This window comes from Anomaloglossus baeobatrachus, chromosome 7 (assembly GCF_048569485.1).
Source record: "Anomaloglossus baeobatrachus isolate aAnoBae1 chromosome 7, aAnoBae1.hap1, whole genome shotgun sequence".
NCBI lineage: Eukaryota > Metazoa > Chordata > Amphibia > Anura > Aromobatidae > Anomaloglossus > Anomaloglossus baeobatrachus.
In genome coordinates this window covers 115583288-115599450 of record NC_134359.1, presented here as the reverse complement: position 1 = coordinate 115599450, position 16163 = coordinate 115583288, and the positions used below count along the sequence as shown (strand labels likewise).

At 44.6% G+C, this 16163-nt stretch overlaps 1 protein-coding gene across 1 annotated transcript in view; it reads left to right on the top strand.

Annotated features, from left to right (window-relative positions):
• MPP4 (MAGUK p55 scaffold protein 4) overlaps positions 1-16163 on the top strand; it is a 77762-nt gene that overhangs the window by 9588 nt on the left and 52011 nt on the right. Inside the window, exons 3-5 of the mRNA XM_075318974.1 lie at positions 1025-1102; positions 4011-4091; positions 4274-4405. Of these exons, the coding sequence (XP_075175089.1) occupies positions 1025-1102; positions 4011-4091; positions 4274-4405 (291 nt within the window). The remainder of the gene's footprint in view (positions 1-1024; positions 1103-4010; positions 4092-4273; positions 4406-16163) is intronic.

The window sequence follows — 16163 nt, the reverse complement described above, 5'->3', positions numbered from 1 at the left end:
TTGCTGCGTCTTTGAGGTCACAAGGATGCACCTACATGCACGTATTTCCTTCCCCCAGCAAAGTCTATGAGATTTCTATTTTGCTGTCCACACTGGGCATCTTTTTATGGCTGCATCTTGGCTGCGTTTTTGAAGATGCAGTAGGTCAATTCTTTTTGCATTTTTCCATCGTTTTTTGAGCCCTTCCAGTCAATAGATTTGACTTAAAAAAAAACGCATTGGGCAAAATGCGGTAAAAAGGCAGCAAAAATGCGTGCTGCTTTTGATGTGTTTTAGCCGCATGTGCATTTTTTGTGCATTTTTTGGGGCCAAAAACATGCATCTTTATGATAGCAAAGATGCACTGTGTGAACATACCCTTAGGGTATGTGCGCACGTTGCTTTTTACCTGCTTTTTACCTGCTTTTTTGCTGCTTTTTCTTCTGCGCTGTTTAATGCCAAAATGGATGTGTTCTTCTATTCAAGCAAAGTCTATGGGAATTTGGGTTTCTTGTTCACACTATTGTTGTTCAAAATGCTGCCTTTTTGTGGCAGAACTTTGGTCAAAAACTCAGCTTTGCAGTGCAAAACCCAAATGGCAAAAACAATTGACATGTTGCTTCTTTGAAAAGCTGAGTTTTTGACCAAAGTTCGGCCTCAAAAAGGCAGCATTTTGAACAACATAGTGTGAACAAGAAACCCAAATTCCCATAGACTTTGCTTGAATAGAAGAACACATCCATTTTGGCATTAAACAGCGCAGAAGAAAAAGCAGCAAAAAAGCAGGTAAAAAGCAGGTAAAAAGCAACGTGCGCACATACCCTGATGCTTATAAGTTTGAGTTCCAGTTTTTCTTTATGTGTACGGAGGTATATAATCACATCTAGGCGTTTTTTTGCTGTCATTTTTGACTAACCCCACTCAGACACCTGTTAGCGGCCTCCTGTTTTATTCTCATCCATCTTATATAAATAATAAAGACATATCGTATCAATTTCTGTGTATTAAATTGCAAACAGATATTTTCAGTCATCTTTTCTAACAGGTTCATGATTGTCTTCATGAATATATAAGGAAGAGGCCTGTGCCTGTTGTACCCAAGGCTCGAGCTTTGTGCAGTGAGGTTAGTGTCTTCCATATTGTCTTCTATTGTAACCAAGAGTAGTTTGATTTTGCAACAATGTAACTTAAGCGTCCCATACACTTTATTCAGCTGTTGGCTAAATTATGGTTCTGCCAATGGTTCAGCCAGCAGCTATCTATCCCAACGCTCCCATACATACTAGCACTTGCTCTGCAGAGCACTCCTGTGTTCTCTATGAGAAAGCTGCTGCCAGACATCTCTGAGAGAAGCTCATCACTTAAAAGGAACCTGTCACCAGATTTGGGGCCTATAAACTATGGCCACCACCAGTGGGCTCTTATATATAGCATTGTAACATGCTGTGTATAAGAGCCCAGACCACTATGTAGAACGTAAAAATCACTTTATAATACTCGCCTAAGGGGCGGTGATGTGCAGACTGCTCGGATGGGTTTCTACGGTACCGGCGCCTCCTCTTTCTTTTTTGTCCTCCTTCTTCTGAAGCCTGGGTGCATGAAGCGTCCTATGTCATCCACGCTAGCCAGCATTAAGGTCCTGCGCAGGCGCACTACAATACTTTGATCTGCCCTGCTCAGGACTCCAGGAACAGGTTCCCTTTAAGGATCAAAAGTAACGGTAGTCTGAAACCTTCTTTGACATCAACTGTCAGGGGCCCCCATACACGTTAGACTGTTGGGTGAAGTCATTGATATTGGCGGGTTCAGCTGACGGTGTAATGAGTATGGGGCCTTTACTCCACTTCCATTGCCGCATTATTTGGCCATCATACAGACAGCAGACGTGGGGACAGATAGGGTGAAGTGACACAGAACTGCAGGATCAGACTATACACAGGGTTTTGGGAGACTTCAAAATGTAATCCAGCGCGTGTGAGTCAAATTTCATATTTATTGATTAAAATAGAACAAAAAACAAACCCGGACTTGACCAGTATAGTTCTAAATAATGGCAGGATATTCCTTATAACAATGTTGTATACTTTAGTTTTACGGTTGCAATGACCATTATTCAAAGCTAAATTTTCTGCAGTTTTGCAATAAACAAAATAAAAGAAAAATAATTTAAATAAGTCAACACAACTAATATAGCAACTGGTTTCTCCAAGTTCAACACAAATTACCACTTTTACTTATTAAAGCAGTCTCAGAATTAATCAACACCTGACACAATTAATCAAGGGCTTTGAAGGTTGACTCGTGTACTTAAGATAAAACACTTCAAATACTTGGACTGTCTAGGAGTTTGTTGAGTGTGACATTTTTGCATATTAGAAATATGGCTAAGACAAGAGAATTGTCAAAAAAAAAAGTTAGAAGAGATCATTGTCCTGCATAAACAAGGAATAGGATAGAATAAGATACAAAGCCATTCCTTGCTTCAAGAGATACAGTTGGAAGTGCAGTTCAAATTTAAAGGAACACTGGCTACAATACCTGGACATGGCACATAGAGGAAGCTATCACCGTCTACCATCAGATTGTTGAGGAAACAGGTGGTCAAAAAACCTGAAGTGACTGCAAAAGATTTGGTAGCAGCACACACTGAGGTTTCAGAGGTGAACTGAACTATGAAGGTCTTAATTCCTAAACTCCAAGATGTGCTCCTCTACTAACCCAAATAACCCAAGTGTGCAAGGAAAGTTGGCTCCAATATACTTGAATCATTTAATTAAGACACAAAGGTTGTGGTATTCTGTACTGTACAGTGATGAAACAAATCTAGAACTTTTCAGGCCTGTAGTAGAATTAATGATATGCTGAAAACAACTCCATGACTACAGTGAAGCTTAGTAGTGACCCAGTGATTCCTGCAATGAAGCATGGCAGTGGTCCAATGATGCATGCAAGGAAGAATGCTGGTGACCTGATGATGCCTACAGTTGACCATAGTGATGCCTACAGTGAAGCATGGTGGTCACCAAATCATGCCTTCAGTGGAGCATGGCGGTGGCCAGGTGATGCCTACAGTGAAGCATGGCTATGGTCCAGTAATGCCTACAGTGGAGCATCGTGGTGGCTGGGTGATGCCTACAGTGGAGCACAATGATGACCTGGTGATGCCTACATTGAGGCATAGTGTTGACCCAGTGATGCCTACAGTGAAGCATGGCTGTGGTCCAGTGATGCCTATAGTGAAGCTTGGCTGTGGTCCGGTGATGCCTACAGTGAAGCTTGGCTGTGGTCCAGTGATGCCTACAGTGGGGCATCGTGATGGCTGTGTGATGCCTACAGTGAAGCATAGTGATGACCCAGTGATGCCTACAGTGGAGCATGGTGGTGGCCAGGTGATGCCTACTGCAATGCCTGGATGTGGTCCAGTGATGCCTACTGTGGAGCATCGCGGTGGCTGGGTGATGCCTTCAGTAGAGCATAGTGATGACCCGGTGATGCCTACAGTGAAGCATAGTGGTGACCTGGTGATGCCTACAGTGAAGTATGGCAGTGGCTCGGTGATACTCACAATGAAGAATGATGGGGGTAAAGTGATGTTCTGCAGCTGCTTTCCTTCTGGCACTGGAAACATGCAGTGTGTGAAATAGAAGATAGGTTCAATCAAGTATCAGGAAATTCTGGCTATGCATTATGTTTGCAGCAGGATATAACCTCCAAAGAGGGTTCTGCTAAGTGCTGAAGACTCATGTGATGAAGAAGTGAATAATTCTCAGACTGCAGTAATCATTATCAGCGGCATATTTTGTTGATTTTGTAGTTGTGTTGAAATATTTATATTGCTCTTGTTTGGTTTATTATAAACAGCAGAACTTTACATTTTGCTAATAAATCTAATTTACAATGGAGGTTGTATAATTTTGGTTGCAGCTGTAGATCAACCTGTTTTTTTTTTTACTAATGTACATCATAGGCTGCAGGTGAGAGATTTTGTGAAGATGGAACTATCAGTTTAAATCACAAATGTCATTTATCAGGTTGCAGATGTGCTGCGCGAGTCTCCATCTTCATCTGATTCACGCGAATTAAGACGTCTTCTGCGAGGCCCACACTTTAAGGTAAGGCGTTTTTAGGTTTGCTTTATTGCTTTATTAGTACAAGCACACACTTTGTACATTTCAATATTTTGAAAAATACTGTATTTATATGCACAAGAAGCAGGAAAGCGTCATTCTATTTCAACAAAGTTTCTGGCACGGGATTCTATCCCTTATGTTAATACCTTTGTCCATCTTCTCAGGCGCTGCTGTCTGCCCATGATACAGTGGCACAGAAAGATTTTGAACCTGTTCTTCCTCCACTACCGGAAAACATACCAGAGAATGAGGAAGCCATGAGAATTGTGTGCCTGGTGAAGAACAAGCAGCCTCTGGTAGGAGAAAGGTTTCGAAACTTCTTATGTATTTTATTTACAAATAGAATATATGGATTTTGTTTCTTTATTGCTGATATGGCACTTTAATTAAACATACCTACACACATTTCAGAGGTTTTTTTATATTGTTGCAGCTTTATGTAAAATGTAAATGTAATATTCATTTTTGCCACTAGGTGGCATGAAATAAAAAAATACACTTGTATCTAATAAAGGACTGTCTTGCTTTGCTGCTGCTGTAAAGTGATCTTGTCAATAGCTTATTATTATCTCTAGATGATGTGACACTGACATTAGCATGACCGAATAGAACATTATCATATTTTTTTCTATAACGTATGCTCTAGTACGTTTTACATTTTTTTGTTATTATGCTGTACCTCCTGTAGAAGGTAATTAATTCTACAAATTAAAAAAGATGTAAGTGAAAACATCTATCTCTGATTATCTTATAGTACAACAATAAGAGGCGCACAAACTGACTTTGTATCTGAAGTTTTCTTTGGCTAGTGCTGTGACTTCAATATTTGATTTCACTGTAGGGTTGGTCTTCCAGGCATTCAGCTGTTCACAGGATTCACAGCATAAAAATATAGTTGCAAGAAAATATAGAGGTCTAGATCTGCTATCTGTTGCTCAAAGGGTGTAATGATTATCTTGTATTGGATGGTTTTATAGACTTTGCAGTGTAGGTAAAAAGTCTATACACCCCTGCTATAATGCCAGGTTTTTGTCATATAAAAGAAACATACCAAGAGGAATCATCTCAAAGGTTTTTCCAGTTATAATATCACCCATAATCTGTACATTTCAATTGAAAAATAAACAAACATTTTCAGGTGGAAAAATAAAAATAAACAAATAATGTGGTTGCATTATATATATATATATATATATATATATATATATATATATAATATATATATATATATATATACAAAATGTGTGTATGTATGTGTATGTATATATATATATATATATATATATATATGTAGATATAGGTATAGATATATATATGTGTGTATATATATATATATATATATATATATATAGATAGATAGATAGATAGAGATATATCTATATATATAATTGCCTTATTCTGTCTGTCTGTCTGTCTGTCTGTCTGTCTGTCATGCTTCAAAATTGTGTCCTTCCGGTGACATTGTGTCCTTACGGTGACACAAAGCTGATTGGCCGCTGGGCTCGCCATGGCCCCGCCCCCCCACACGGATTGGCCTCTCGCCCCGGCTCTCTGCAGGCCCCGCCCCCCTCACGCAATGCACGCTCGCTCTGGCCCAACTGACACGGAGCTCCGATTCTCAGGTGAGTACACACACACATCACACTCACTCTCACACACACCTCACACACACCTCACACATCACAACATCCTGGGATATCGCTTGCTTCTACACCGGCTCCGTCAGGAGCCCAGCAGCGCCAGACATAACCTTGCGATGCTGGGATCTTGACGGAGGCCGTGAAAGCTGGTAACCATTATACACATCGGGTAACTAAGGTCCCTTAGTTACCCGATGTGTATCATAGTTACCAGTGTACACCGGCTCCCACTCACTCTCACACACACCTCACACACACATCACATCGCATCCACACATCAAGGTCCTGCAGCGGAGGAAAATACAGACACATAACAGCACACACACACACATACACACATCAGATCACACTCACCCTCACACACACCTCACACACACCTCACACACACATCACATCGCATCCACATACTCACAACATCCTGGGATATCGCTTGCTTCTCGGCGGCGATACTGTGCTGTGAGCTTCCAGGACCTGACGGAGGATCACATGGCCAGAAGCATGTGATATCTCCGGATGTTGTGAGTATCAGCGCGTATGTGCGATTTCGTCAGTGTCTGTGTGTGTGAGTGTATGCGATCGGGTGTGTGTGAGTGTATGCGATCGGGTGTGTGTGAGTGTATGCGATCGGGTGTGTGTGAGTGTATGCGATCGGGTGTGTGTGAGTGTATGCGATCGGGTGTCTGTGAGTGTATGCGATCGGTTGTGTGTGTGAGTGTATGCGATCGGGTGTCTGTGAGTGTATGCGATCGGTTGTGTGTGTGAGTGTATGCGATCGGGTGTGTGTGAGTGTATGCGATCGGGTGTGTGTGAGTGTATGCGATCGGGTGTGTGTGAGTGTATGCGATCGGGTGTGGGTGAGTGTATGCGATCGGTTGTGTGTGTGAGTGTATGCGATCGGGTGTGGGTGAGTGTCGGCAGAGGAGCATGGCGTGCTGGAGGAGGCTGGGAGCAGAGAGGCTGATCTTGGGGAAGGCTGGGAGGGGGAGGCTGATGCTGGGGGAGACTGGGAGGGGAAGGCTAATGCTGAAGGAGGCTGGGAGGAGAGAGGCTGAACCTGGGGAAGGCTGGGAAGGGGAGGCTGATGCTGAGGGAGGCTGGAAGGAGAGAGGCTGAGGCTGGGAGGAGAGAGGCTGATGCTGGGGAAGGCTGGAAGGAGAGAGGCTGAGGCTGGGAGGAGAGAGGCTGATGCTGGGGAAGGCTGATGCTGAGGGAGGCTGGGAGGGGAAAGCTGATGCTGGGGAAGGCTGGGAGGACGGAGGCTGGGAGGAGAGAGGCTGATCCTGGGGAAGGCTGGGAGAGGGAGGCTGATGCTGAGGGAGGCTGGAAGGAGAGAGGGTGATGCTGGGAGAGGCTGGAAGGAGAGAGGCTGATGCTGGGGAAGGCTGGGAGGACGGAGGCTGGGAGGAGAGAGGCTGATCCTGGGGAAGGCTGGGAGAGGGAGGCTGATGCTGGAGGAGGCTGGAAGGAGAGAGGCTGATGCTGGGGGAGGCTAGAAGGAGAGAGGCTGATGCTGGGGGAGGCTGGAAGGAGAGAGGCTGATGCTGCGGGCAGAGAGGCTGATGCTGCGGGCAGAGAGGCTGATGCTGGTGCAGCATGGGAAATGGAGCACGATGGGGGGTGCGCAGCATGGGGGATGGAGCACGATGGGGAGTGCGCAGCATGGGGGATGGAGCACGTTTGGGAGTGCGCAGCATGGCGGATGGACCACGTTTGGGAGTGCGCAGCATGGAGGATGGAGCACGTTTGGCAGTGCGCAGCATGGCGGATGGACCACGTTTGGGAGTAAGCAGCATGGCGGATGGAGCACGTTTGGGAGTGCGCAGCATGGCGGATGGAGCACGTTTGGGAGTGCGCAGCATGGCGGATGGAGCACGTTTGGGAGTGCGCAGCATGGCGGATGGACCACGTTTGGGAGTGCGCAGCATAGCGGATGGACCACGTTTGGGAGTGCGCAGCATGGCGGATGGACCACGTTTGGGAGTGCGCAGCATGGCGGATGGACCACGTTTGGGAGTGCGCAGCATGACGGATGGAGCACGTTTGGGAGTGCGCAGCATGGCGGATGGAGCACGTTTGGGAATGCGCAGCATGCCGGATGGTGCACGATGGGGAGTGCGCAGTATGGCGGATGGAGCACGTTTAGGAGTGCGCAGTATGGCGGATGGAGCACGTTTGGGAGTGCGCAGCATGGCGGATGGAGCACGTTTGGGAGTGTGCAGCTTAACGGATGGACCACGTTTGGGAGTGCGCAGCATGGCGGATGGAGCACATTTGGGAGTGCGCAGCATGGCGGAAGGAGCACGTTTGGGAGTGCGCAGCATGGCGGGTGGAGCACGTTTGGGAGTGCGCAGCATGGCGGATGGAGCATGATGGGGGTGCGCAGCATGGCGGATGGAGCACGTTTGGGAGTGCGCAGCATGGCGGATGGAGCACGTTTGGGAGTGTGCAGCATGGCGGATAGAGCACGATGGGGAGTGCGCAGCATGGCGGATGGAGCACGTTTGGGAGTGCGCAGCATGGCGGATGGACCACGTTTGGGAGTGCGCAGCATGGCGGATGCAGCACGTTTGGGAATGCGCAGCATGGGGGATGCAGCACGATGGGGAGTGCGCTGCATGGGGGATGGAGCACGATGGGGGGTGCGCAGCATGGGGGATGGAGCACGTTTGGGAGTGCGCAGCATGGCGGATAGAGCACGATGGGGAGTGCGCAGCATGGCGGATGGAGCACGTTTGGGAGTGCGCAGCATGGGGGATGCAGCACGATGGGGAGTGCGCAGTATGGCGGATGGAGCACGTTTGGGAGTGCGCAGCATGGCGGATGGACCACGTTTGGGAGTGCGCAGCATGGCGGATGGAGCACGTTTGGGAGTGCGCAGCATGGGGGATGCAGCACGATGGGGAGTGCGCTGCATGGAGCATGGAGCACGATGGGGGGTGCGCAGCATGGGGGATGGAGCACGATGGAAGGTGCACACCTCCCCCCAACACACACACACACACGCGCACTGCACAACACACACACACTGGGAACCACAAACAACGCCCTACACAGACACCCACACACACAGACAACGCTGCACACACACAACACCCAACACACAAACACCGCAGCACACACAAATATACGCACATACCGCACAACACACACATTGCTCAAAACATACCTCCCCCCAAAACACCACACACACACACACACGCAACGCTACAGACACACAGCGCTCCACAAACAACGCAACACACATACAACACCGCTCTCACCCCCCGCCACACCCAGAACATGTACAGCGCCCTACACAAACACTTGGTAACTACACACAACAACATCTATATATATATATAACAAAAATCATACATGAACTACACAATACGTAAATTCTAGAATACCCGATGCGTAGAATCGGGCCACCTTCTAGTCTATATCTATCTATCTATCTATCTATCTATATATATATATATATATATATATATATATGTGGTTTCATTGCATAGCGCATGGCTACTTTACTATACCTAGGCACCACTTCTATGCCTATAGCTGCTGCTGTTCTCAAGTTAATGGCGGTGGACACACCGTATACACACACACACACACACACACACACACACACACACGTACACATACACATACACATATACACACACACACGCACACACCCACCTTTAAACTAATACTTTGTCAATGTACCCTTCGAATATATGACAGCATTTAGTCTTTTTGGGTAGGAGTCTATCAGCATGACACATCTAAACTTACAAATCTTTGCCCACTCTACTTGGAGTACCACTCGAAGTAAGTCAGATTGTGAGGTCATCTCCTGTGTACAGCGCGCTCTACTGGTCGATGCATAGCTTTTCAACTGGATATTAGTCTGAGCTGTGGTGGGGCCATTCCAAAACATTTGATTTTCTTTTGCTACATACACTGGTGATCAAAATTAGAGAACAATGTATGATCACTTGCTTTTTTTCAGAAATAATGTAATCTACATTGATGAACATTTGAAGGTTTTTTGTAAGGGGTGCACCATGCCACTAGAACAGTGTTTTACAAAACATCCAAACTTTATCAACATAAAACCTTTATTTTGCCCAAAACGTTATAATCATAATTAGAGAACAGCAATGACTGTAGCACAGAGAAAGATTATAGGTAAATGTTCTGCAGGTAACAACAGTCACCAATCAGTAGGACGTGTACAGGCCTTTGCTTTGAATGACTTCCGCACATCTGCGGCCACAGGACGTCACTAGTCTCTCACACTGCTCTGGTGGGATTTTGGTCCACTCTTCTTCCAGTCCCTTCCACAGTTCTTTGACTGTTGGGGTCTTCTTTGCCATAACTTTGTCACCAAGGATTTTGCAGAGGTTTTCTGTTGAGTTTAGATCAGGACTCTGGGCTGGACATTTCATTGTTTCAATGTTTTCTGTTTCAAGGCACTGCATTACCCGTTTTGCTGTGTGGAAGGGGGCATTGTCCTGCATGAAAATTGCTGGCTGATTGAGTCATGAATGTAAGTAAGGAACCACATGTTGTTGAAGAGCATTCTCATACACACTTGCATTCACTCTGCCATGTAGCTGTATGAGAGGTTCAACTCCTGCTGCAGAAAACATTCCCCAAACCATGACACTTCCTCCACCACCTCTCACTGGCCTCTTAACACACTTTGGATTCAGTCTTTTCTCAGTTTGTCGATGAACATAATGTTTTTCATCAGACCCAAACAAATTAAACTTTCTTTCATCACTAAAATGAACTGTGGACCATTTCTCCTCTGTCCACAGAACATGCTCCTCACCAAAGGTGAGCGGTTTGTTTAATGCAGAGTGTGCTTCCAGTCCAAATGTTCTCAAACATCGTGGCACTGTATGACGAGACAAATCCTTACCCTATTCAGTGCTAAACTGCTGAGCATGTCCAGCTGCAGTGTTGAAACGATTCCTCATGGAGAGTCTCTACATTATCTTCTCCTCTCTTGCATTTGTCTTTCAAGGACGACTAGCCTTCTTGGGGGACTTGAAAGAGTTTGTGATGTTGTAAAGATGCAATATTCTCAAAATCACAGACTTGGAATGACCAATTTCTTTTGCTATGGCTGATAGGGTCACCCCTTTGACCTTCATCTGGAAAACCTGCTACCGGAGGGTTTCAGTCACTTTGGAATGGCACATGATTTTTGCACAGTCAGTGCAAACTGGAAAGTTAGGATGTCAGGTGCCAGATTAACACAAATAACTTGAAGGTATCTGAAAGTGTTCTCTAATTTTGACCAGTGTTCTCTTTCATTTATCTCATTTACATTTTTATGTGTAAATTTTATGAAATAAGGTTAAAATACTGCTAGTTTACTCATGTTAGGATATAATAACATAGCACTACACAATGTCCTCAACATTTAGGAAATTGTGTGTTGTACTCTAATTTTGATCTCCAGTGTATATTCTTTTGTTGATTTGGAGATATGCTTAGAGTCGTTGTCATGTTGAAAAATGAAATTCCTCTTTATCTTTACTTTTTTATCAGAGGCCTGAAGATTTTATTACAAACTTGATTGATATTTGAAACTGTTAATAATTTCCTCCACCTTGACTAGAACCCCAGTTCCAGCTGCCAAAAAATGACCCCAAAGCATAATGCTGCCTCCACCATGCTTCACTTTGGGTATGGTGCTTTTTTTGCTGATATGCTGGGTTGGCTTTGCACCAAACATACCTTTTTGGAATTTTTACTAAAAAGTTCAACCTCTGTCTCATCACACCAAAATACATTTTTCCACATTTTTTTAACAGATTGGATGAAGGTTTTGGTGAAACATAGCCGCTTTTGGATGTTTTTGTTTTTTTAAAAAAGTTTTCTGTCTTGCCACCATACCCCACAGTCCACATATTTGAAGAATATGGGAGATTGTCGTTATGTGTAGTACACACCACTTTCCAGAAATTCCTGTAGCTTCTTGAATGTTGCTTTAGGCTTCTTGGCAGCTTCCCAGACCAATTTTCTTCATGTCTTTTCATCAACTTTTAAGTGTCATCCAGTTCTATGTAATATCACTGTTGTCAATTTGAATCAATTTCTTGATGACCACCTTCACAGCGTTCCTTAAAGGGGTTATCCGGCTTATTTTGACTTTTTTTCATTATTACCCTATTGGGCTACATTGGGGCAGGTAAGTAGATAGTGACCACTTACCTGCCCTGCTGTCAGCCCCTCTCTCCCGGCTCAGAGCGGTCATGTGACCGCTTCTGCTGCGATTTTGCTGCTTTCGGTCATTTCATGTCAACATGGGCAGGACCATGTTGACATGCAAATCTGGAACAGCATGTTGCCGCCCTGCTGGGCGGCTACAGTGCGTGAGTCCCCGCCCCCTTCCCTGCACACTCCCACACATTCCCCCGCACCCCGTACTCTCCCCGCCCACGGTGTCACCGCCAGCACCAGGCCCCTTGTTCAGGATAGCAGGAGTGCTCGTGCAGTCTGTGTCCCGCTCCAGGCCCACGGCTGCCTTCATTGCAGGCTCAGCAGCTTCTCACCCTGTAGCGCAGGCAGCCACGGGGATGCCGAGCACTGCTGCCAGGAGGTTAGATGAGATCATTACCTGCGGTGACTATCTTCACTTCACTTCACTCCTGTCAGCGCTGTCACTGCCTTTTATGCCCGCCGCGTTCTCACGTCACTAGCATCACTAGCACTGCTGAGAATGCGGCGAGCATAAAAGTCAGTGACAGCGCTGACAGGAGTGAAGCGAAGATCGTCACCACAGGTAATGATTTCATCTAACATCCTGATGGCAGCGCTCGGCATCCCCTGCAATGACCTGGGCTATTGATGTTAGCTCAGGTCACTGCATTACTCTCCCAGCCAATGGGGAACATTCTGTTCTTCATTGACTGGGACATTGACTATGGTATGGATTGTCATGGGACCCCCTTATTTGATTACGCCGGACCTGGATTTGTTTTTCTTTTCAATAAATTGGTGAAAGAGGGAATGTTCTCGGGAGTGGTTTTTCAAATAAAACTTTTTTTTTGTTGCCTACATTTTTTTTTTACTAACTGGGATTGTGATATCGGGTATCTGATAGACGCGTGACATCACTAACCCCATGGCTTGATGCCAGGTGACATTACACATCTGGCATCAACCCCATATATTACCCCGTTTGCCACCACACCAGGGCACGGGATGAGTTGGGGCGAAGCACCAGGATTGGCACATCAAATGGATGCGCCACTTCTGGGGCAGCTGTGGCCTGCTATTTTTAGGCTGGGGAGTGTCCAATAACAGTGGACCTCCCTAGTCTGAGAATACCAGACCACAGCTGTCCTCTTTACCTTGGCTGGTGATCCAATTTGGGGGGGACCCCATGTTTTTTGTTTTAAACTATTAATTTAATTTAAAATAACAGCGTGGGGTGCCCTCTGTTTTGGATTACCAGCAAGGTGAAGCTGCCAGCTGTGGTTTGCAGGCTGCAAAAGTATGGGGGACCCCACGTCGTTTTTTTTTTTTTTAATTATTTATTTATTTTTTGGATAAATACAAGGCTAAGCACCCTTTAGTGCCACATGAAAGTCACTAAAGGGTGCCAGCTTAAAATATGAAGGGGGGTAGGACATTATATGTCTTTCTCATCTATATCTATCTATCTATCTACCTACCTACCTATCTATGATTCTATCTATCTTATCTATCTATTTATCTATCTATCTATCCCTCTATTCATTCATTCATCCCTCTATCTCTCTGTCTCTATATCTATCTATTCTTCTCTATATCTACCCATCTATTTATCTTTCTTGCTGCTTCCGTTTTTTGCGGTCCGCAAAAAAAAACGGAAGGCACACGGATGACACACGGATGTATCCGTGAAAAAATGGACCGTTTTTTTTGCGGACCCCAAAAACGGAACGGTCATGTGAATGTAGCCTACATGTGTTCCCTATGGGGGTAGGGGTCGGTACAGAACGATGGTGAGGGGGGGTCGGTACAGAGCGCCGTGTGTGTTTGTGTGTGTGTGTTTGTGTGTGTGTGTGTGTGTGTGTGTGTGTGTGTGTGTGTGTGTAGGGTTGCAGAGTCTGATGTGGTGTGGGGTGCAGAGCCCGATGTGTGTGTGTGGCGCAGAGCCTGATGTGTGCGTGCGTGTGTTGTGTGTGTGTGTGCGCGCGTGTGTGTGTGTGTGTGGCGCAGAGCCCGATGTGGGGCTGTTATTTCCATTGCTAGAGTGATAACAGGCCGGATGCTGGTGCAGAATACTGACAAGGAGTGTGTGTGCAGGGGACGGGCAGGGGGCGAGGCTGGACACTGGGGTGGGGCTGGACACTGAGGCCGGGCGGTGCCAGCTGTGACTGAGGTTTTGCACAGGAAGTGGTCAATTTGCTGGAGCAAAATGTAAACAAAGAACTGCAGAGAATAAAGGGATAATTCAAGAGGAACAAAAGTTCGAAAACAAAAAATAACCATGTAGGGGTGTTTTATATGACAATACAGCACAGATAAACTCAACATTTTTTGGTAAGCTAATGTCGGACAACTCCTTTAATATATCTAATACCTTAGAGATTTTTGTACTCTTCTCTCGACTGATAGCTTTCAATAATGAGATCCCTTTGCTGTGGTGTAAGCTGTTTACAGACCATGTCTTTTTGCTGTAAAATGCAACAAAGAAAATCTTAGTAGAACAGCTAATTAAAATCACTGTAAAGGACGGCAGGTGTGTACTGACTAATATTTACCATGAGTGTAAATGTGATTGAATAATTCTGAACACATATCCCCAATTAGAAGAGGTTGTTCACACCTATGCAACTACATCATTTTAGTTTTGTTTTTATTTTAACCCTCAAAATGATTTCAGTTTGTTTCTCAATTGAATTGTACAGATTGAGTGACACTAAAGGTAGAAAAAGTTCTGTAATATATTCTGCTTGATATAATTTTTTTACATGACAAAAACTCAGCATTTTAATAGGTGTGTGCTTTTTATATAGACTTTATATTACTTGTAGATAATGAATTTTAAAAAAATCTAAAAAAAAAATTCATATGTATCCAGTGAACATATCAGATCATTGTACCACCCTAGTGCTAGTGTGCTGTAGTAAATGACTTGGGAATCTTTCCAAACATAGCCCTTTCTGGTTTTCCAAATGGAGTAAAAAAATAAAATGTATTTTTGATAAAGGTGGGTCCTGACACCTTGATAATAGATACTATCTCTGTATAACAACATATTTGTAGCAACTGGATGGTGACTACAATGGCAGAGGAGATGTCATTAAAGGCAGGGGGTGTGAGGTGGACATCTGACACAATGACTCAGGAAGCGTGAATGTCCAATTGATTCTTCAGAAGTGATTTTAAAAATATTTTGCTGTATAAGGCAAAAAAAAATAAAAATAAATGGGCATGTTTGGAAGTATTGTCAGTTCATCTATTAATGCATGAAGACAAGAAAGCTGATAAAATGACCTGATTGGTTACATTTAGATGTTTTAACAAAATTCATGTTGATATCCAGAAAAACATGAGATACAGTAGGGAAAATAAGTATTTGATACACCGCTGATTTTGCAAGCTTTCCCACCTACAAAGAATGGAGAGGTCTGTAATTTTTAATGTAGGTACACTTAAGTTGGAACAGCCCAAATCTCCCCCAAAATCCAGAAAATTACATTATATGATTTTTAAATAATGAATTTGCATTTTATTGCATGAAATAAGTATTTGATCACCTACCAACCAGCAAGAATTCTGGCTCTCACAGACCTGTTATTTTTTCTTTAAGGACCTCCTACTCTGAACTCATTACCTGTATTAATTGCACCTGTTTAAACTTGATACCTTTTGTAAAAGACACCTGTCCACACACTCAATCAGTCACAATCCAACTTCTCTACCATGGCCATGACCAAAGAACTATCGAAGGACACCAGGGACAAAATTGTAGATCTGCATAAAGCTGATATGGGCTACAGGAAAATAGGCAAGCAGCTTGGTGAGAAGGCAACAACTGTTGGAGCAAGTATTAGAAAATGGAAGAAACACAAGATGACTGTCAATCTTACTCTGTCTGTGGCTCTATGCACGATCTCGCCTTGTGAGGTAAGGATGATTCTGAGAACTGCCCGGGATGACCTGGTCAATTACCTGAAGAGAACTGGGACGACAGTCTCAAAGATTACTGTTAGCAACACACTGCACTGTTATGGATTAAAATCCTGTAGGGCATAAAAGGTCCCGCTGCTCACGCCAGCACATGTCCAGGGCCATTTGAGGTTCGCCAATGACCATCTGGATGATCCAGAAAAAGTATGGAAGTCAGATGAGACCAAAATAGAACTTTTTGGTATCATCTCCACTCGCAGTGTTTGGAGGAAGAAGGATAAGTACAACCCCAAGAACACTGTCTCAACTG